Source organism: Sander lucioperca, chromosome 11, assembly GCF_008315115.2.
Source record: "Sander lucioperca isolate FBNREF2018 chromosome 11, SLUC_FBN_1.2, whole genome shotgun sequence".
Classification (NCBI taxonomy): Eukaryota; Metazoa; Chordata; class Actinopteri; order Perciformes; family Percidae; genus Sander; species Sander lucioperca.
The window spans coordinates 8,343,391-8,365,719 of NC_050183.1; the positions used below are offsets into that span (position 1 = coordinate 8,343,391).

At 41.3% G+C, this 22,329-nt stretch overlaps 1 protein-coding gene across 4 annotated transcripts in view; it reads left to right on the forward strand.

The window, feature by feature from the left end:
* The window catches only part of tle5 (TLE family member 5, transcriptional modulator), a 43,369-nt gene that overhangs the window by 15,453 nt on the left and 5,587 nt on the right, over positions 1–22,329 (forward strand). For all 4 annotated transcript variants that reach the window (XR_004898880.1, XM_031307446.2, XM_031307445.2 and 1 more), the window contains exons 2-5: positions 5,868–5,956; positions 11,049–11,112; positions 16,207–16,251; positions 22,065–22,127. Coding sequence is in view for 3 of the 4 variants with exons in the window: in XM_031307446.2 (XP_031163306.1) it covers positions 5,868–5,956; positions 11,049–11,112; positions 16,207–16,251; positions 22,065–22,127 (261 nt within the window). In the remaining variant the exon portion in view is untranslated. The remainder of the gene's footprint in view (positions 1–5,867; positions 5,957–11,048; positions 11,113–16,206; positions 16,252–22,064; positions 22,128–22,329) is intronic.

Here is a 22,329-nt window from a genome sequence, read left to right on the forward strand (position 1 = left end):
CCAGTGTTCGGCACCCTATCGTAAAGTTTAGTTACCAGTTATTTATTATTACGCAGTAACGTGCCTCTGCAAAATAGCCTGGCGAAGGAACTTGTTTTGGTGGAACATGTGTACGTTCAAAAGTTGTTTTAGTCGTACAACAGAAAACTCAGATTGGACAGATAGTCTAGCTAGCTGTCTGGATTTACCCTGCAGAGATCTGAGGAGCAGTTAACCATAGTCCTCATAAATCCACCGGAGTTGCCAACACAAAGAAAACGGAAGGTGAAAAACATCTGGCCCAAAATGAGGGACATCCTGCGGATCTTCCAGCATCTCCGGGGCAATCCCCTAAATTAATTGTCCTTGATAGAGACTGCCAGTTATTCAACAGCTTCAACAACTCTATTGCCAGCCATCAGCCTAATATGGCCACATTTTAGCTGGGGTTAGTAAGTACATCCTTTTCGCTGTAGAGTTCTGAACTATGTTAGAAATGTCAGAAACATTTCAAGTACAAGGTGAAGTGTGACTGTTATCTTGTTGCCCCAAGCAACCAGATTGCCAACTACTTTCTGTAGTCTGGTTGTAACCATTACACCCACATTAAAACATGCCCTGTTACCATTTCATTATATAACATGTTTGACCATATACACACAGGTCTGTCATCACTCCACTGTACATAATTAAAAACAAAAGCTGATGGCCCGGTAGCCAGTTGTAAAAGTTATCGTTGGGCCCTGCTTAATGTTGTGGTTTCTAGAACACCTCCCCAGGATATAAAGGTCTATAAATATAGTATAATGATGATGCCTATAAAGACCATAACAAACTATGACAAAGAGTTGTTGTTGAGGAGTTCACACTGTCATGACATCACTGATAAGATCCCCAGAAAACAAAGCCATCACGGCAGTAAGTTTACAAATTCTTCCGACTGAAATTTGATCAAAAATTAAAAAAAATCTTGCTCTCCTTTTCTTGCTTTTTTCTGTCCGTCTTCTCTGTCTCCCCCTGTGTTCCCTGTGGAACAGGATGCCCTACCTGGGGCTGTTGACTAAGAGAAACTTTGGTATTTTAAATGCTTGCATACTGCGCTACACAGGGAGGAAATTGGATCTAGGGCAACAACTCTAGCCTCAGGCACAGGGGGTAACCTGTAGGCAGACACGCACACACACACACACACACACACACAGAGTGTTAACCATTGCAGTGTGAGTTACATGGCTGCCTGTAGCTAAGTGCCTTGTGTTGACACAGGCTCTATGTGGCTCAGACCCATATAGCCAAGCTGTTGTTTGCTGAGTTTGGTCCATGCCATACTGGCCGGAGAGATAATGGAAAAGGTTATTCTGCTTTACAGTTGAAGCTGAAGATGTGTGGATTGGGAGTTTCTGTGTGTGGCAGCAGCATGATAATGTCAGCACTTCTCATGACATTTGAAAGTATAATGGCTGAGGTCACTGTGCTCGTCCCTGTTTTGCCGGACTGTTTTTTTTTTTTTTGTCTTGTCTGTCTCTTCCAACCTAAATGCTTCTTTTAACATAATCTTAAATATTTAATTTAATGTCCCAACCAATATAATACCATGAGTATATATGTTTATGCCGGGAGGCTTTAGTAAGAATGCATCCCCCACTGCCTACTGAGCCACAAAGCAAAGAATAATTCAGCCTTTGAAGCAAACAGGTTCATTCCTACAACCTGAAGCAATCCTGTTGCTTAGCATATTCTCTGGCCATGGTTCTGTGAATGTGAAGCAGCCCATTTGTAGTTAAAAATGAAGCTGAGCGACATGCCGTTGGGAGCAGGGTACAAAGGATCAGGTCATTCCTAACAGCGGTGGGCTAGCTTCCCGTAAGTGCTGCAATCAGATTTCTGATGGTTTTTTATGCCGCCTCAATCGTAGTGGGAAAATGTCGATTTTTTTTTTTTTTTCCCCACCTGACCCATTATACAGCCTGCTGAGAAATAATGAGATTCTGTCCCTATTTGGGTTTGATGCTTGCTGTGCTCTAACACACAACCAGGCCATCCACCGCTGCCTGGGGAATCTAGTGTGGATAGAATACAATAAGGGCTAATAGCAACATCCAGGCTAGGTGAAAGCACGATGATGTAGCTTCCTGTGTGAGGCCCAAACAAACGTTTTGACATGACATGGATGTCATTTGGTGCACAGTTTTATCCAATATGCTTTTCAGTGAACATTCATAGTATGGCAGGCCAAATTATGAAATGAACCGCTAACCATCTAGGTTAGTACTAGGTCACCAGGACCACATTGGTCATCATGGCAATCATTACCAAAATAATCTGGTAATGATTAATTTCATTATTAATGAATGTCCAATCTGTTTTCTTGATTAATCAACAGTCAATACAATATAAGGAAATTGTGAAAAGTGCTCACCATAGTTTTCCAGAGACCAAGGTAACGTCTTCAGATGTGTTGTTTTGTCCAGGTAACAGTCCAAAACACAAAGACAGTCAGTTTACTACAATATTAAACCAATAACAACAGCAAATTGCAAGAGGCTGGAACCAGCAAATGTTTACCATTTTTGCTTGGAAATTGGAAAACAATATAAAAATTCTAGCCTTCTTCCTTTTTTCCATTGGCTAATGGATGACCCGACTAATTGTTTAATCTCTATATCAACACATTTTGTATTTTTATTTTTTATTTTTTTTCTTCAGTCTTGCAATTTAATTTTTATTCTGCTCAGTTTGGCTTGGTTGTGTGAGATGTCCCCATTTCGGCAACACACCTGAGGCCTGTACTACGAAGCAAGATTTGGCGTTGACGAGCTAACTTCAGGTTCAACACAGGGTTTTCTGTATCACAAAGGTGGATCACTTGTTACCGGGTTCAATCACCGTGGTAACTTATGCTGAACACCTAACCTGGTCGGGAGCAGGTTATGTTGGAGATTAGAGATCAACCGGTTTAAAAGCACCGCCTACTGACCAATCAATACTCGATTGATAACGGCGTCACCGTTCTTAGAAGATCAGGCGGAGCTCGGTGCGCAGAGAGAGAGAGAGAGAGAGAGAGAGAGAGAGAGAGAGGGATAGAGGGAGAGAATAAGAAGAATAAAAGTTAAAACATTTAGAGACCGACAACCCCGTTAGCATTCCCTGGTGTGTGTATATATATGAAATACATAGATTGTAATGGGAGGGAATTACATATCGGCTCGGCTTCTTGAGCCGTGTGTTGCCAATGCGCACATCAGTTTGAATTATGTTTTTATATATTTTATTTGCTCTCACGATGGCTTCCCACTGCCAGGGTTGCAACTGAAATAATAGGCTAAAACAACGGCAGTTTATGGAAAGTGCACAAGTGTAATTTATGGTCAGATCTAGTGCCTGACTGATGGGGAAGTGATATTGATAAGCGTTGTGATTTACGCATTTACAGCGTCGGCAATTTTTTTGCCAGCTTTCCTCCTGTTTTAGGAAGCAGCGACTGTATTGCGTTTTGCCTGCAAAAACCGTGTCTGTGTTATTCATATTCATGTAGAATTATAATTTCCTCTTCTTATGTAAAATATGCGGCTCTGGTAGATGTTTGCGATTGGTCGTGCTGTGCAAACACCTCCTCTTTTATGTGAACACGCGCGCCGCTGGATTGGGAAACCCTGGGTTGATTGAACTAGTTGATAACCACCGTCATGATACAGCTTATGCAGGACTGCGGTTGTTAGGGTTAGTGAAGCCGGATAACTGAAAGAAATCCAGGGCATGTTGATCTTGATTCGTAGTACAGGGCTCAGGTGCTGCTTTTGTTGTAGTCATCCTTGTTGTGATGTTATGATACATCTGCTTGTCTAATTACTATTAGTAACTTGCATTATGTGGTACGGTACCTTAACTTGTCAACTTGTCAGGTATTTGATTCACTGTATTAGCCACAAACACATTCACACATTCTCATTCAGTTTTTTAACTGTAAAATGTTTCAATTGACTTTCAGTATAGTATACTATATATCGCTATCACCATTGAAATGTATATGTATAGTGGTAGAAGATTTTACCCATCACCTACTCCTACTCCACTAATGCTTTACAACAGTACAAGCGCATCTATGGGTGAACAATTGAGTGTGATGACGCAATGTGGGAATTTAAGAGACTATATATTTAAAGCCTAATCTTTTCAACACCTCAAAGGACTGGCCACAGTGTCACCCAAGTTCCCTATAATAATATTTATAAGTGTGTGTTGCCATCATTATTTATACTAGCAAGATTTACTTTAGCATGAACAAGTAGGTTTATATATTGTATCCCAAATTTGAACGTTGGAATAATAACACACATTGGATTATAACTTTGACTCACTCATGTGTCATCAATCAATAGGCGGTTATGGCTCTCAATATATGCTTTTGTTTGAAATGGCCGTGGGTAATAACTCTTAGGGCCCTATCTTGCACCCAGTGCAGAGCAGCGCAAAGCCTGACGCAAGTGTTTTTGCGAGTTTAAGACCGACGCAGTTGTCAATTTCCCGTCCAGCGGCCACATCGTTTAAATAGCAAATGCACCTGCGCCAATCTGTGCGCCCATGGGCGTTCTGGTCTTAAAGGAACACGCCGACTTATTGGGACTTTAGCTTATTCACCGTAACCCCCAGAGTTAGACAAGTCGATACATACCCTTCTCATCTCCGTGCGTGCTGTAACGCTGTCTGACGCCCCCAGCATTAGCTTAGCCTAGCACAGATCATGCAGGTAACCGGTTCCAACTAGCCGACTGCTCCGAATAAGTGACAAAATAACGGCAACATGTTTCTATTTACATGTTGTGATTTGTATAGTCACAGGGTGTACAAATAATGCCATGATCACCAGTCACGTTCGCTACTAACTAGCTATTCACATTGGTTTTGTTGATGGAAGTAACTGTGCTTTTCGGTGTTGCGCTAATCACTCCGCCCAAGTAGCAGTGCTTCCACTTTCTGAGAATATAGCTCCCACTTAGTATACTTAGAATATGGCTGTGTCTCATGTGACCTTATTATTTGTACACACTGTGACTATACAAATCACAACATGTAAATAGGAACATGTTGCCGTTATTTTGTCACTTATTCACTTATAAGCTAAAGTCCCAATAAGTCAGCGTGTTCCTTTAAGGGAGGTGTGTTCAGGTGCATTTTTGGTGTATTGCTATCTCGAGGCAGCGGAAAGTGATCTGGTGATCAGTGGTCTGCACTGTACTGTAAAGACACTGCCGGAGCCAGACCAAGGACAGAAAGAGTCTGGATTTTGTCTATAGAAATTTAAATAGGGGTGAGTCGACATGCATTTATGGCTAATTGTTAGGGGTGCACGATTCAGAAAATGTCATGATTCAAAATACAGTATGTAAATGTAGTTACTTTTGCCCATGTGATAGCAGTAGAAATACAATTTAATTTTTTTTTTTTTTTTTTTTTTTAAATAAAATAAATATGAATCAATTTTTGGAATTCTATGAATCGATTTTGTAGAGCTTGAATTGCGATTTGAATATTTACATTTTTTTGCACACTCCTACTAATTGTGTCTGTGTGTGGGTTAGGCTCGTGTGCAGGTGCATATTTCACAGAGATTGAGATATGTAACAGAACAGTGCATACACAGGGGTTTAAAAATGTGGTAGAAACAATGGGTATGAATGTTCCTGCCAGATTTTCGGGTTTTATGCTTTTGGCCCCCTTGTGTGTGGAAACATACTTGGCAACCAATTTCTTAGTAATGTCGTACCCGTTGGACTGCGTCAAATAGAAAACCGCTTGATTTCATGTTCATGTTTTTAATTATTTCTCTCTTCACTCTTTTAAAGAAAAAAAAAAAAAAAAACTTTTTCTTGTGTTTTTCTCTTTGGCAGGCTTCATCGCAGCAGCTGAAATTCACAACCTCGGACTCGTGTGACAGGATCAAGGATGAGTTCCAGTTCCTCCAAGCACAATACCACAGGTGCAAACAGAAACACTTGCATGCACACAGACACGCAACACACGCACACAAATACAAAGGAGAAGCAGTTACATACCACATCCTGATGAGTGCAGCTCTTTGGAAAAACAAAAGCATATCTCCAGGCTATACATGTTTCACTTAGTGTTTTTCTTTATTGAACACAACAGCAGCCACAATGTTAAACTGCAGATTTGAGCTACAATATTGCTGCCATAACTTGACCATAAATGGGTTTTAATATGAATGTATGGCCTTTTTACAACACATAATGTCACATAATGTTGTCACATAGGCTTGGAAACTATCCCACTTTTTACTTTCCAGGTCTTTCCTTGGAAGTTCCCTGGAGAGAAATCTATAATTTGACACTAATTATAGATAAAAAAGAGACAGTGTTCAGTTGGTACACTTCCAATTAATAAATTCCTATTAGATGCTAAGCTTCTGTAACTTATAGTCAGTGCACAGCAGATCAGACATTTAGTCTACAGGCAGGCACAAAATTCGTATGAGTATGAGGAATAAGTGAATATCTACTTTGGTTTAAATCAAGCAGTTATTTCAAGAAAATTTCTCTGGACATCAATAGTTGCTTTTTAATTCAACTAAAATAACAGTCTGAGAACTCTCTCAGTCTCTATTTACCCAATCTGTATCCCAAATTGTGTTTGTTTTCCCCAAAAAACTTTAAAGAAATGATTTTGAAATCATTAGGAAATAACAGTTGATGATGATGATGATAAAATGAAGACTGCCTTTGTTTCGCTATTCCAACTACAACTCTACCACCACACTGCACACTGAGGCAACATCCTTTATTGACTCATACCCAAATCAATCTCGTTTACCCTTGGCCATTGATCTCCCTTTACTGCTTAAATACCGCTACAGTGCCAGAAGTCTGAGGCACTTCAAAAGTGCCTAGTGCAACCTCAGCTGATCTGTTTGATAGAAGTTATAAAGAGGGGGGACGCCACAGGGTCTGCATCTCGGTGAGAGATCCTCTCTTTGTGAAAGTGGAGTGTTTGAAGCCCGCCTTCCTTCCTGAGGAGGTTGGTTTGTTCCTCTGTACCTGTTCTCCCAGAACCTTCCAGAGGCTTGCCTATGCTGGTTACAGAGACAGACAAAGGCAGATGAAAGCCTGGAAAATTGTGTGCAAAATCCCTGCTCGGGTCTGATCGCTCTTGTTTGTGGAGGATTCTGAGGCAGCAATAACACCCAGCGTGTCTTTTTCTTCACCTTTTGGTTTTTTAAATTCCCACAACGGTGAGCATCACCGTTTAACCCTCTTTAGAGAGCCAGGGCACAGTTGAAAGAATACCTTTTTTGTCTGAGCATACAGAACATGCATACAGTGCCTATTGACTCAGGAGGGGGGCTGGGATGCGGTGGGGGGCTCGGTGAGCCACAGACGAGGCTTTGTAGCGCTTTGCTGCTGCGCCGTGCTTGTCTGTTGCTGAAGCCTTTAAAAGGCAAATGTACCGCAGGCGTTCCCCCGGGTATAGTAGCAAGCATTGTAGCTGTCTTCCTCTTCCCACCCCCCTCCTCTTCTCCCACCTCTCCTCCCCTCCCCTCGTTCACATGCATAAATAGATCAGGGAATACATAAATCAAAATAAAGATGACAGCAGGAGCGATTTAGAGACGGAAGAATCGGCAATAAAACTCCATCAAATTGTCATATGAGAGCAGCGGTGCAGGCCCGGGGGCTGCTGAGCACCAATCAGAGGAGGCACAAAGCCAATCCCAGGTAGGCTGGCAGCGGGGAGGCCTGTCGTCATGACAACCCGCCACACAGCCTACGCATGTACACAGGGATAGCAGCAAGGGTTTTATGTAGGAGGGAAGGGCAGCATTTTGGATAAGTGGAGGCTGCTCATACACACACAACAAAAGGTGGCAGAATAATGGCCTTCGTCGCCAACAAAGAAGCACACCCCCATCCCCCCATGACTGTTGATCAGGTTGGATACCTGTGGCGTGCCATGGTGTAAGCAACCGTGATCATCTTGTAAATTGGACTGACTGTGTTCCCATACAGTAGAACGCATTCTCACTTTGATTATGTATAGGGCCTCGTTCATGCGCCTGTGACCTGCACATCTTCATCTGCTAGTTCTGGCTTGATCGGTTCTCTATTCCTTCCTCACGTTATTGAAAGCTGATCCATATCTACATGTAAATGCAGCTTATATATTTAAAAATGAGTTAGCCTTCATATGCTAGCCATGGTGATTGGGTCAACAATTAGTGTTGTTGCTTTCCAGTAAAACCCTTTCACTGGTTTAGTGTTTCTGTTTCTCTAGATCCTTTTGCAAGTATGCATTAGATGTTTCTTAGGAAACATTCTCATGCCTACAAAGTTATGTCCTGGTTTTTTAGCAGCAACAAGAACAGTTTGATGGAAATCAACAGAGATAAATGGGCAGTTAGCATCAACTGTGATAGCCTCATTAATACCAGAGTATATATAATATATGAAGGTGTCACAATACTGTTGGCATCTCTGGCAAATGCAGTGTAAAAACATTACAGCAGTAATATCTTAAAAACAATTACATCGCTACTTAAGTGTATCTGGTGTAATACTGTAAGGCAGAATAATTACAGCATGATTTGAGATTGTTAAAAGCTTTTTTACTTTAATGTGCCGCAGTTGGGTTATTGGATCATTTCAAATAGGGCATATAGCAAATTATTGTCGTCATTCAATTGCAGAAGGCATAAAAACAACTCCTGAGACTTCTGTGAAGGTAATTGATCACAGTGAATGAGTAACTGACAGTCGCATTTTTGCCAAATTCCAAACGCATCAGGATGATGGTATTAGGCTATTAACTTTAGGACTTAGAAAGAGGTTCTATTTATTGAGTGTAATAAGTAAAGTTTTGGGAGCACTATGAGCAGGGTGCAAAATTAACTTTTTTGTCCACCAGCCAAAGGCTAGTGAATGTTCAAATTTTACCAGCCATGCAATAGATTACCATTGTTTTGTTGGCTGGCGAGTGAAGCAAATCTACCAGCCACTTGCATATTTTACCAACATTTGGCTGGTGGATGGTGCTCATTTTGTGATTGTCGTTACATGATTTCTGTGTGCTCTTTTTCTGAATAAATATTTCAAACAATAGTTTCTAAACTGGGTCGCATGGTGGGACTGTCAACATGCAGCAAGTTTAAATCCCTTGTGTTTTCGAAATGGAGTTTGGAGGGATTCCTGGGTCCTCTGAGAAATTGTCCCGTCAATGTGTATGTGTTGCATTAGCCCACAACATGTCCCCAATACATGCTAAATAGGCTGTGAGGGTAGAAAATAGATGGATTAATTACTTCAGTATGCACTGAAGAACAAATTAGACAAAAGAAATACTGATAGATGTATAAAACATTAGGTGTGTAAGAAAAAATCGATACACTTGAGTATCACAATATTTTATTTTGCAATACTGTATCAATTTTCAAAAAGGAAATATCGATTTTTTTTTTTTTTATTATTATTTGAAACGTTCAAAAATATTCATGTAAGACAGTGGTTCACGTTTATGTTGTGTTTAAACCCCCTACCGCTAGATGGCTATGCTGAGACGCACCACTAGTGTCCTTGCCTAGCAGTGCCTAACAGTGCCTAACAGTGCCTAACAGTGCCTATCAGTGCCTGACTTTTTGCTAGAAGCTAACAATGTAGCTATGGCTGAACTTTGGCCTACTTTAGCATATAAACATTAGCTCACTAAGAACCTGTGAACCACAATCCCAAACTGGCAATTTGATTTTCTGTGTACTGAATTGTTTACCTAAAGTAAACTTCTTTGACTTATATAAACATCATGTCTTTTTTTAAATATTAATTTTTCCAAAATTATACTTTAAAAAAAATCCCAATATATCGCCTTACGCACAGTATCGAAATATATTGCAATATATTGAATCGTGACCCGTGTTTCGTGATACGTATCGTATCGCCAGATTCTTGCCAATACACAGGCCTATAAAACATAAGCACAACCATGAGCTCAACTCCTTTTAAATATCAAATAAGATACTTAATAATATGTTTCAGAGTTATAATGACCATCAATAAACAAGGATGAACACCCAACCAAAACTGAAGTTAACAAGCTAACACTGCAGCTGCTGCGATAATTATAGAAGGAGCACAATACTGTGTGTATGCATGAGCTCACATTATTGGCCCCGTGTAACACTGTTCAGTCTGCCAGTTAAGACTAACAGCGATGAAAATTCAGCCAGCGCTCGCTGTAATCGAGCTGTCATTCCTGCAGACAGCTAAGAAGAACATCCCAGCATAAATATACACACACCATCAAACCGGTTTCAGATTTATCCTAAATCTGAAACTATCCACCGTGTGCCTGCGCATATCTTTATTTGATCGAGTTTTATTTGATCTTTATTGAGTCTTATCCTGTCCTCAATCAGATGATGCCTTCTGAGACTGGCACGTCTTAACTGGCTGCTTCAGTCAAAAGGCATCGAGGGGAATTCCCCCACAACCCCCCCCCCCTGTCTTTTTCATTTGACGATCAGGGTGACTTGTTGACGCGTCCTCCTTTGTCCTGTCGCCTCGCGTGACATCAGCGCTGACATGATTACAGCTAATGGCTGTCGCAGGGACTGGGTCGAAGGAAACGCTCCCAACACTATATTTAGACTTTTTACTCCACTGCGTCTTCTCTGATTTAGAAAGCAGACATTTTGGCTAGACACTATCTCTGGAGTTCAGTTTGACCTCCTCCTGTCACTTGGCACCTTGTCAAGCTCGGTGAAAACGCTGCCACTGTGACTAGTAAAGGTGAGGAGGATGACGGCGGTAATGGTGATGATGAAGGCGGTGATGCTGATAAAAATGATAATGGTAGCCGAGATGATGACAATGGTGGTGGTGGTGCTGATGATGATGAAGGTGGAAGGCAGTGATGAGGGTTGAAGTGATGATGAAAGTGATGACAGTGCCGTTGGTGGTGATGATGATGAAAGGGGGGGTAGTAGTCACCTGGTGTCAGCACTTTAGAGGGAAGACTGTCGAGCTGACTAACAAGGTCTGACTCTCCTCTCCCTCTCTCCCCAGTTTGAAGCTTGAGTGTGACAAGTTGGCCAGCGAGAAGTCAGAGATGCAGCGCCATTATATCATGGTGAGTGAAGCCGTGTCTGTTTGTGTGTGTTGTGTGCCAGAGATGATGGTTTGTGTTATTTTGCAACAGTGTGTTTGACCAATGCAAGTTGCATAGAGATGTTGATGTTTAAATGCAAATAAATGATTTACTGTTGTTCTTATGTTTTCACCCTCTCTGTTAAAGCAGCCATATTATGCTCATTTTCAGGTTCATAATTGTATTTTAAGGTTGTACCAGAATAGGTTTACATGGTTTAATTTTCAAAAAACACCATATTTGTGTTGTACTGCAGTGCTCTCTCTCACTGCTGCAGATCCTCTTTTCAGCTGGTCTCTGTTTTAGCTCTTTTCTTCTTCTTCTTCTGTACTATCTTTGATTGCACTGCACATGCCCAGTAGCTCAGATGTAGATCATGTCAGCTAGCTAGCTCCATAGACAGTAAAAGAAAGGCTGTTTCTACAACTTAGGTCAGTTACAAGGCAGGATTAGCTTCTAAATGAGGATGCACATGGAAGTAGTTCTTTTGTAGATTATGGTGAACTTGTGTGTGTTGTAGCAGTGCTTTGCTATTGAGAACGAGGTAGCATGCTAGCGTTAGCATGCTAGCGTTAGCCATAACGTTAGCATGCTAACGCTACGAGCTAATGGTTGCGGTTAGCCTGCTCGTTTCGGCTTGTGACGTCACAAGCCGATTTTGAACAGCTCACCCAGAGACAGAAGGCAGGACACATTCAGAAACCGTATCTCACTCTAAACAGCATGGGTGGATTTTTTTCAAAGTTTGTATGTGTGTGGAAGCACCAGAGACACAACATAACACCCCAAATCCCAGAAAAAGTGATTTTTTCATAATATGGGCACTTTAATAATCTTTCCTTCTACCCTCCCCCTTCCTCCACCACCTTCCCTTTGCAGTGCAATTGCTCTCTTATGTTTCTTTTCTTGGTGCTCATTTTAAAATATCTCTCTTGAAGGTCATTCTGGTTTATTACAACTTGGATGTCGAGGTTTCCCGCAGCACTTTGCAATTCGGGCGGCCCCCTAAGCTGGGGAACCCTACCGCCTTAACTAGGTCGTCAAAAAAAAATGCACAAAAGGTCTGTTCAATGTACTCCCAAGAATTGCACACAATGAGGAAACTGCTGAGATCTTGGAATGAGGCGAAGCTGCTAAACACAAGTCAGACTGAGCGGGAAACACAAGCTGTCAGACAATCGTACATGTTTTAAACAAATCAAAAGGGTTAACCAATAGGGCTCACAATTGAATTATGATTCTTGGTGTCACGATTCTCAATTCTGGAAACTGATTATTGATTCAATTAATAGAAAAACGATCACTCTTGCTTCCGTTCACTGTGTCAAACCATTCAATCGGGTTTTCACTGAATTGCAATATGAAAGAATAACTGGCATCCCAACTAACTGTCCTTGTCTCTGTCTGACTGAACAGACACAGCAGAGAACAGTGTGTGGGAGTGTGCAGCTTTTTTATTTAAAACAGTTCATAATAATTTGGAAGTATGTTACAGTCTTCTGCCTTTATGTGAATAATGAAGTCAAAGTATAATTCACTGACAACCACCTCAGCCGCCCGTAATGTCTCGCTTCTTTTGTAGAATCAATTAAAGATGAACTCTAGATAACTCTAGTGTCTGTAAGTCGCACTTTGCTCTCGTGATAGTTATGCCGAGACTGTCCGCCCAAGACAAAAAAAACGACAGCATCTGTTGTTTTTGCACAAATGCCCTAAACTTAGATTTGTTTATGTTCAAGTGACAAGGACCTTTAGCAACCATAGTAATGATGACTGTTATCCATCAGGAACAAAGAAGGAAGCCAGGTGACGTTAATATAGAGCCATAAAGTCCACAGAGGGAAGAGGTTGGGGTGGATGGGTGGGCGAACAAAATGTGGGACTTTGCCACAGGAGTCTGTGCTGGTCATTTCCCTACCCTTAACCAAGTCGTTTTTGTGCTTAAACTTAACCGAACCTAACCCGAACCATAGTGTTGTCTCATAAAACTGAAGTATTTTTCCAACAGTGACATTTTGTCTTTTTAAAATATAAAGTAATAAATGTGTGAATTCATTTAGAACTGCTGAAGATGAGAACCACAATTTTATTGTGAATTGACACTGAATTCTCAACAGTTAACTTGGTTAGGACAATGATATCATAACCAACGTTAGCCAAAGCTACAAAAGTAAGACCATAATTGCAATAAATTGGAATTGTCCTTGGTTATTCACTCCCTTTTTGTTTCTGGAAGAACTGTATGTGTGCTTTCTCTCTGCCCAACCCCCTTCATTTACTCTCGCTCCCCCATCTCTCTCCACACATACACATTCACACACAAACACGCACACATAGATGTGCTCGCCCGCTCTCTGCTCCACCTCAGGGCTAATCTCATTGTTGCTGGCTATGGTTGTGTTGCCGTCTGATGTTTTGCCTCTAATTGATCCTCTGACTGGCTTTAATCTCATCTAATCTGTGCCGCCGCACTGCTCTCTCCACCATCAGCCAGCCAGCAGGCACACACATATGCACACACTCACATACACACTTCCACTCTGTGTGTGTTTGAGGCAGGTGTGAGTGCATGCAGTCTCTCTCACACACACACACACACACACACACACACACACACACTCATAGTTGGCCTGTTAGCCACCGTACACACACATAAATGGACACATTCGGACAGACAGGAAAGCACAATCCTTTAAACAGAAGTAATGAAAAAATAATTACACCAATTTTTCTGTTTCTAAATGTAACCTAATGTTCACAATTTAGTGTATTTTCTTTTGCATTTAGTATGTTTAATTGCTGTAAATTATCCAGATTAAGGTAATAGTTGAATTGAGTGTTTACATGGTTTGCAGAAACCCAGCTTCCCCAAGTTTACATGATTTCTTTGATGGTCCGGTAAATGTCTGGCAGGATGTATGCTACTGATAATATCAGCCTGTAGGCGGCTGATATTATCAGTAAGGAAAGGAAAACGAAGGGTTTTCATCATGGTTTGGTATTTCGTATTGATCAGTTTTGAGTGTACCGTAAAGTGTAAACTGCAGCTTTCCGCTGATTTGTTTTTGCCCAGAAAAAGCATTTTTTTCTGTGACATAGTATGTTCTTTTAGCTTTTTAAGAACACTGCTTTGCTTTCAGTTCACTCTGTGACCTAAAATGTTCATGTGCCAAAACACAAAACACTGAGAGAAACCAGACAAAGCCGTATATACATGCGAAGAAGGTTGATGGGAAGTCCAGCTCTATCAGTCTTTTCTGTTCTGTGTAGGATTTAACCCATTAAATGTTGTCGCACCACCTCTTCATGCATGCATTATAAGCCCTAGCTTTTTCAACAAAGTTCAATATTCAATCTACTATGATCTGACCAAATTCAATATCCACTGTATATAAGCGCAGCAGTCCACCCTGCTGTCACTGTACTCTATGGTTTGCCTTTTTGCTTCAGTAAACTTGCCAATTGTTTTCTTCATTATTATACAATGGAGGCAACAGGTGAGCGTTGCTAAACAAATAATTGCGGTACCAAACCATCTGAGAACTAATGTGTAGTATGGATTCAAAACCACAGATGTCAAAAATCGTGGATAAAGATGAGGCTGTTTGCTGCCTTTTTAAAAACGAACTGCCTGCAGCATGGTTACCACGATAACAAATCTGTCAACTGTTAGGTTGTCACTCAGTGAGGCAGAGGAGGCAACACAAATAAATGAAACAATTCTGCAACATATTTTACGATTAGGCTGTTTTTTTTAATCCGTATTTAGGAATGTGATAGTTGTGTGACGCAGCAGTATAAACCAGCTTTCACTCTAGTTGTAACCAACACTTGCTTTAGTTTAGGGTCATCAAATCTTTGATTTTTAATGTTACTTATATTGTCCTCTGAAATACAAAGGGATTTTCCTCAGTCGAAACCGTCTTCAGATTCAGCTTAAAATGTTGCGATAGAATTGAGCTATGAATGCAATATCCCTCCTCCTTCACTCGCACATTCCCTATGAACATGCACGCACAAACACAGACACAACATGCACATACACGCACATACTTCTCCATCAGTGGCAGGCCCAGCCTTGTATCCCCACAACAACCACCCCCTCCCCCCACTCCTTCTCTAATAGCATATCAGGTTGCCCCACTCCCCCGGCCAGCGGCAGCACCTCCATTTCCCCAGCGCTGTAATTACTTTAGGGAGCTTCCACGTGGGCGCAAACAGCTACAGAGAAAAATTGTGTGTGTGTGCACACGCACATTCACGTACAGGATGGTGTCAGTGTGAGGTTGAACAGAAAGCAACAATGGTGTGTGTGTGTGTGTGTGTGTGTGTGTGTGTGTGTGTGTGTGTGTGTGTGTGTGTGTGTGTGTGTGTGTGTGTGTGTGTGTGTGTGTGTGTGTGTGTGTGTGTGTGTGTGTGTGTGTGTGCACATTTATGTGGGAAAGATCTGTGTTGTTTATTTTCCAGTGACAGAGCCAGTCCCCCCCTGCAGACAGAGTGGGTGATTAACAGGGTTGACGCCTAGAGGGTGGCCCTCTCATTAACACTGAGCACACACACACACAGAGGCTCATTCTCTACTCTCGCCTTTTCTCTCTCAGTTCCTTTTTCTATTGATAGCCGTGTCTCTGCTCTTCTCTTTGTATGTGTGCATGCAGGTATGTTTTTGAGTGGGAATTTGTTGTATTAATTAAGATGTCAAAGATGTGTTGGGTTCAGGGTCTACGTTGTGTTGAAGAATACTTTTGTTTATTTTCAGCTTTGGCTTTTATTACCTAGATTTTAGCTTAATGATTGAAAATCTTCAAAATATTTTGAGAATGCCAGCTGAAAAAGAGAATTTTAGTCTTAATTTTAGTGTGCTACCAATCAGTTAATCAAATCAGCTGTACAACACATGATTTGTCACTTACAGTAAATGTTCCATAATGAAGTGTTCGCATGGAGTTCCAGTGTAGAAGATTGGGACACACACACACACACACACACACACACACACACACACACACACACAGTTATTCATTGTATGTGTTGTCATAACTTTTTCTTTTTGTCCTCCTCTCTCTTCCTTTCTAGTACTATGAGATGTCCTACGGGCTCAATATTGAGATGCACAAACAGGTGAGTCTTCATTTAATCCTTTTTAATAAAAAAAATATTCTGTTTCCATCACATAAGATGTAAACCTGTTGTATGTCCATGAATAGTAAATTGCTAGCCAGAAAAATTAACATTGCAATCTTCTGGCATCTACATATTAAATGTATTGATGTTGCTGTAGTTGATAAGGGCTGTTAGTCTGTTGTCCCTGTACACTGTGTGCCAGAGTAGACTGAAACTTTTCATATACTATAATAAAATTGTAAAATGTACATTTTCCAGATTGCTCTGCACCATATGCCTGAGACTAATTTCTGTATGCATTTTGTATGCATTCAAGCTTAAAGTCTCTAGTAAGCAAATGATAAAGCTGTAAACGAGTTCCACCAGTTAGAGTACCAAAGAAAGCAGAGTAACAGGTGATAGTCAATTTATATATGAATGTTTTTTACAAACACAGAAGTCTCCTCTGGATCCTTTTAACTACACACTACACTTATGGCCATTCAGAAATATTTTAATTTAATTAACTTTGTTTCTGAGAAAACAGTGTTTTTGTCAGTTTGCTGTGGCAAATGGCTGTAAATACTACAGTGACCATGTCGCTGTTGCTAGGGAGAAGCCAAAGAGAACTTAACAAAAGTTGTTGCTGACAGTGAATAGGTAATCGCCACTTTCTTTGGCATAACTTCACTCTCCGACGTACCTGTCTACCAGCTGTGCGTTAGGCAATACTCCCTTTGTCGTGCTGTGGAAAAAAACCAGCAAGAGCCACAGATGAAAGCAATTTCAGAATATCTTGTCAAAATTAGGAACAAAGCACCACCCCAAATTTGTTAAAAATAATCTAATACCGAAACAATTTGTTTGTTTTTACTTTTGCTCGCAGTAAACTGTGATTGGACAAAGTGTCAAGGACTTCCAGTCCTTTATCGCAATCCATCATTGCAGTTGTTCGTACTAATGATTCAACCGGGAGAGTTTTGTGGCCATCAAAACCTTGGAGGTGTTCCAGCTACCGTTCACTGAACATCGGGTTAAGTGAACAAAGGGGTGGTTCAGAATTTTGGACATTGGACCTCATTTCCAAGTTAGCCAGTGTGTTATTTATCAGTGGAGACCGTTTTTCTACACTTTTCATCCAGTCCTTCCAGTTGCAGAGTTCGCTGGTGCTAGGCTAGCGCAAGTCAACAGTATCTGCTAGCCTGCCACTAAAAACAGTCTTACCCACTCCACAGTAGACCCGAGGCAAATAAATTATAACGCCAGACTATCGATGTAAATGTCTGTGTTGATAGAATAATGTTAGAAATAAAACTACCCTTGCATCGCATTGCAATAGTTATACTTTGTTCCCTGTAGTTGGTAGCATAGGCTACAGCAGCGGCGGACTGATATTACCTAGGTTACCGAGGAAGCCGATTTCCATGACAATCGCACAAGTTTATTTACCTGCCGCTGCAATTTGCATGTCCAAAATTGTGAACCACCCCTTTAAACGTCTACAATAACTCCACTCACTTTGTTATTCTGTTAATGCAGACACAGCTGTGCATTCCCAACCCCATTCCCCCACTGTACACCTGCAGTTCACTGATTGGCAGGTGTGAATTACAGAGATAATCTCCCTTCACGAGACATTTGAATGATGTCACTTGAGTTTGTTTGTAGAAATGCAGGCGCCTAATGGGGTTAGCTTTTTTTTTGCCGTCGCCAAATCGGTTTCAGTTCACTGTATTCCACAGTAATGGCATGGAAATGTAAGGAAGTGAATTTTCAAATTTGCAAGTCTTGGCAAAGTTTAGTTTGTAGATATTAATGTGGCAACAAAGCCTCAATTACATAGTAATACTTTCCAGCAGAAAACCATTGGAGCAGCCTCCCCAAATCTTTAAATCCAGTTAAGACAGTGCAGCCAGAATCAGTTGGCCATTTTGAAAAAGAAAAGAAAAGGCAGGGGAGGGTGAGAAGCCGATATTTATACATCAGTTTGTGTGGCTGAAGCTGGGGGAGTAATTTATGCTCAGCCTGTAGGAGGGAGAGAGCGATGGGCCTCCAAAGGGCCAGCCCTTATCAGTGACCTCATCTGGCGCTGCCTGTCCACACACACACGTACGTACACACACACTGTCTTATGATTGACGGTGCACGCTGACAGCCATATTGGGAGAACCGAGTATGCTTTGACAAATGGACACACACACACACACACACAGAAGTACAGCTTCCATTATTTAAAGACCTTCTCATATATGCACCCACACAAACTCTGAGGTAGGAAGCACAATATGGCTGTGATGCACGCTGGACACACACATGAGTGAGTGTGTGTGTGTGTGTGTGTGTGTGTGTGTGTGGGGGGGTGCACGCGTGTCTCTCCCTATTAGTGCATATACTCGTATATTTCTGTGTGTTAGTGGCACGGGCTCATAAGCAATTATGTGCTTCTGTTGATGTGTGCTCCTGTTATCGTGTGTGTGTGTGTGTGTGTGCACGCTTTCTTTGTGCACAGTATGAGTGGGTGCGGAGAATCTGTAGTTCCATTAGAGAGTTGAAATTGAAGGGGATGTGTGGAAACGAGTGTCGAGGAGCATTCATGTCTAGGCCTATTGTGCACAGCCAGTACCCCCTCCTCCTCCTCCTCTGCTCCTCCTCCCTTTCCAGCTCTGTCTCTATTTCCATCTCTTTCTTTCTCTCTCGCACTCTCACCCATTCAATTGCTCCCTCTTGATCACTCTGTCCCACTCAATTCACAAAATGCCTCTTCACTCTGTTCACTCTCTCCGTTCTCTTGTCTCTCGTCTCTCTCTTTTTCTCCGTGTTTTGTCTTGGTGAGGAGAAGCAAGGTTGAGTTGTGGATTGAACTGGAAATATGTTGAATAAAGCCACATTGTTGCTGGGTCTCCCTTTGTCTTTCTATTGTTCTGTTTTCTTACCATGTTTTTTTTTTTTTGTTTTTTATGTTTAGTCTTGAATGCGCATCCTGCTTTACGACATAACTCTTCATCTATGTTTTGGTTACGTACAGTGTAGGCTTTTTTCATTGTGTGTCACACACTGCACAGTATTCCCAATTCCCAACATATTCCTCTCTAATGAGAGGACTTATGAACCTGTTAGTTGAACTGTAGACGGCCTCTGGTCTTGTTACTCTTATAAGGTGTGGCGGCGGAAGTATCTAGATCCTTTAAATAAGTAAAAGTGATAGATAGTGATAGAGATAAAATAATCGTCAGCTTTATATACTTCATCACAAGTGAAGTCCTGCATTCAGAAATATACTTAAAAAGTAAGTACAGTACAGAGTAAAAGTACAGAAGTATTATAAAAAAAATTTTACTTCATTATATCAAAAGTACTCGTCATGAGACAGAATGGACCCTGTCGAAGTTTATTATTATCCATTATGTTATTGAATTATATAACTGATGTGTTAACTTGTAAGCAGAATTTTCAATGTTGTAGCTGGTTGAGTTGGAACTTATTTGAATTACTATAAAGTATCTCAGAATTGTACTTAAGAACAGTACTTTCTACCAATGCTTGTCAGATTTTGTGATAGGAAGGAGCTTTTTTAGGTTTTCAATCTTTATTAGGTATTTATAAAAATAATGAACAAGTATCATGTCCAGTTGTATTCCTGCCAGGAAGCAGTAGCACAAGACACCCAAACAGTGAAGCTCATTCAGTGTTTCAAGTCTGTGAAATGTTAGGTTTGGCTAGGCTGCCTTCCATGCTTCCATGAAACACATTTTTGTATCTGTGTTTGATTTCCCATTTTGAGTCTACAATTTCAAATTACAAAATATAAAGCTTATTTAAATTGGCAAAAACTGACCAAAGACATCTCCAACAGCAATGTATTTAGTCTGTTGCATTGTATTTGTCTAGTGTCCGAGCCCAGTTTTATTATTATGTATGTTTTATTTGCACACATACAATGCTCTTGTCAGTGAATGTGTGCTTCAGTAGCACTTGAGGAACGCTAGAAAGAAGCAGAGTAAAATGTAAAGACGGGACAAAAGAGAGGAAGACAGATAAAAGCTAAGGGAGAGACACAGAGAGGAGGATAATAGAGAGCACAGATAAAAGAAGAAACAGAAGCCGGGTTGGGGAAAAAAAGAGTGAGAGAGACGCATAAAGGGCACTGAAAAAGACGAAGAGCCATAGTTAGCACGGAGCGAGTCCCGCAGAGACATTTTAGAGATGTCAGGGAGTGTGTATGTGTTATGATGAGCGGATAGGAGCGCTTGATGGGGAGCTGTGCTCTGCATGCCTAATGATTGTTAGGAGGGCCCCTCTCTCCTCATCGCGCCACGAATTAGGCTCTAACACAATTACTGCTGCTTTGCATATCTCAGACGGATTGGATGATTGGATGATTACCAACCAAATGTGATAATAGACCTGCATGTGAGAAAGATAGGAAATGTGCAAGACAAGATATATGTGTGTGTGTGTGTGTGTGTGTGTGTGTGTGTGTGTGTGTGTGTGTGTGTGTGTGTGCGTGTGTGTGCGTGCGTGCGCGCAGTAGTTTGAGAAAAAGTATTAAGTACAAGCAACTTAATTAATGAGGTGTGTGTGTGTGTGTGTGTGTTGCAAGATATGTGTGCTCCAGTTTGGGAAGGTCGTAGCAGATGTTTCCCATACCGATAAGAGTGTGGTTTGAATCATGAGGGTTTAAAGGATAAGTCTGGTGATAAGCAAAATGTTTATCTTTGTCAACAAATTCCATGAAAACACCAAACCCAACAATGAATTAAATCATTCATTTTATTACATACACCAGTGTGTTTAATACTGTGACATGTCAAAAATGTCTAATGTGGAAAATGAAGCCGTGAAATGTTGCACTCGGCTCGGCATAGTCTTGGTGAGAGCACGAGTGGGGGTGGTTTCCACTCCTTTTTCATTTGGCACACAAAAGGGCACATGCCGGTTATGCTGATTATCATCAGTTAGACAAATTCACGTGTACCAGCAGCAGCATCTAAACAATACAGAATAATAAACCCTTTTCACATGACTTGTTGTGGCTGAATGCAAATGGGAAAAATGCACTGTCCTGTCTCTGACAGCGCTTAAAAGAGCTGCCGTTTTCCCCACTCTTTTATTGCAACACAGCAATGTCATGCTGGCTAGTGATAATGATTCAACAAATCCAACGAGAGTGAGGGAGTTGTCGATCAAGCACAGTCTATTCACACCCACAAAGTCCTGAGCCAAGGTATAATCAGGCTAAACACCTGTCTGGATGGACTAATGCCAGGTTCAGACTACACAATAGTTTTGTCTGTTATGATGGTTAATGTGTCAGATTAGACAATTAGAGTTCGAAAATCTTGCCGTGACTTGGCCGGAAGGCATGACAGACTGTCATTAGTCTGGTCAAAGCTCGCTTTCTTTCACCACCCACGTAATGTCATCGGGAAGGAGGTGCTAGGGACCGACTTCTAGGAACAAGAATGTACACAAACAATAGCCGTATGTATGATGCTGGCTGTCTTGTGTTCAGAGAAGCCTAAAAAAAGAAAGCAAAAACGACTGACCTTTCTTATGTTTCACAGTTCCACCTGCAGGACCAACAACATCTTTAGGTTACACATGATTCCTCTTTCGCTTCGCCATGTTTACAGTTGAAGAGCGCTCTGTGCTTCTATTGGTCAAAGTCACGGTTGTAAAAGGGAACACGTTGTGGAAGGCAAAACAGTTCTAACATGCTAGTCCTTATGTTGGGGGTGGTGTGGTCTTTTTATGGGATTTTGTTGACAAAACCACTAATTTAGAGTAACGGCAGTATTGCCCTTTTGACTAAAAGATCTCTCCTTCTGCAGGCTGAGATAGTGAAGAGGTTGAACGGGATCTGCGCACAAGTCCTCCCCTACCTGTCTCAGGAGGTAAGCTCACACACTGACATAAAGACGTCACTAACCCTCTGACCCTCAGCACTATTCCTTACATCCTGGAATGAGATCACCCTCATTCCCGCCTCATTACCTCTCCACCTCCATGACCCCTCGCTCAGCATCCCTCCCTCCCCTCCTCTCCTCTCATCCCGTCATTCATCATCACTAGCTTCCTGTGTTCCTTTCCAACTCA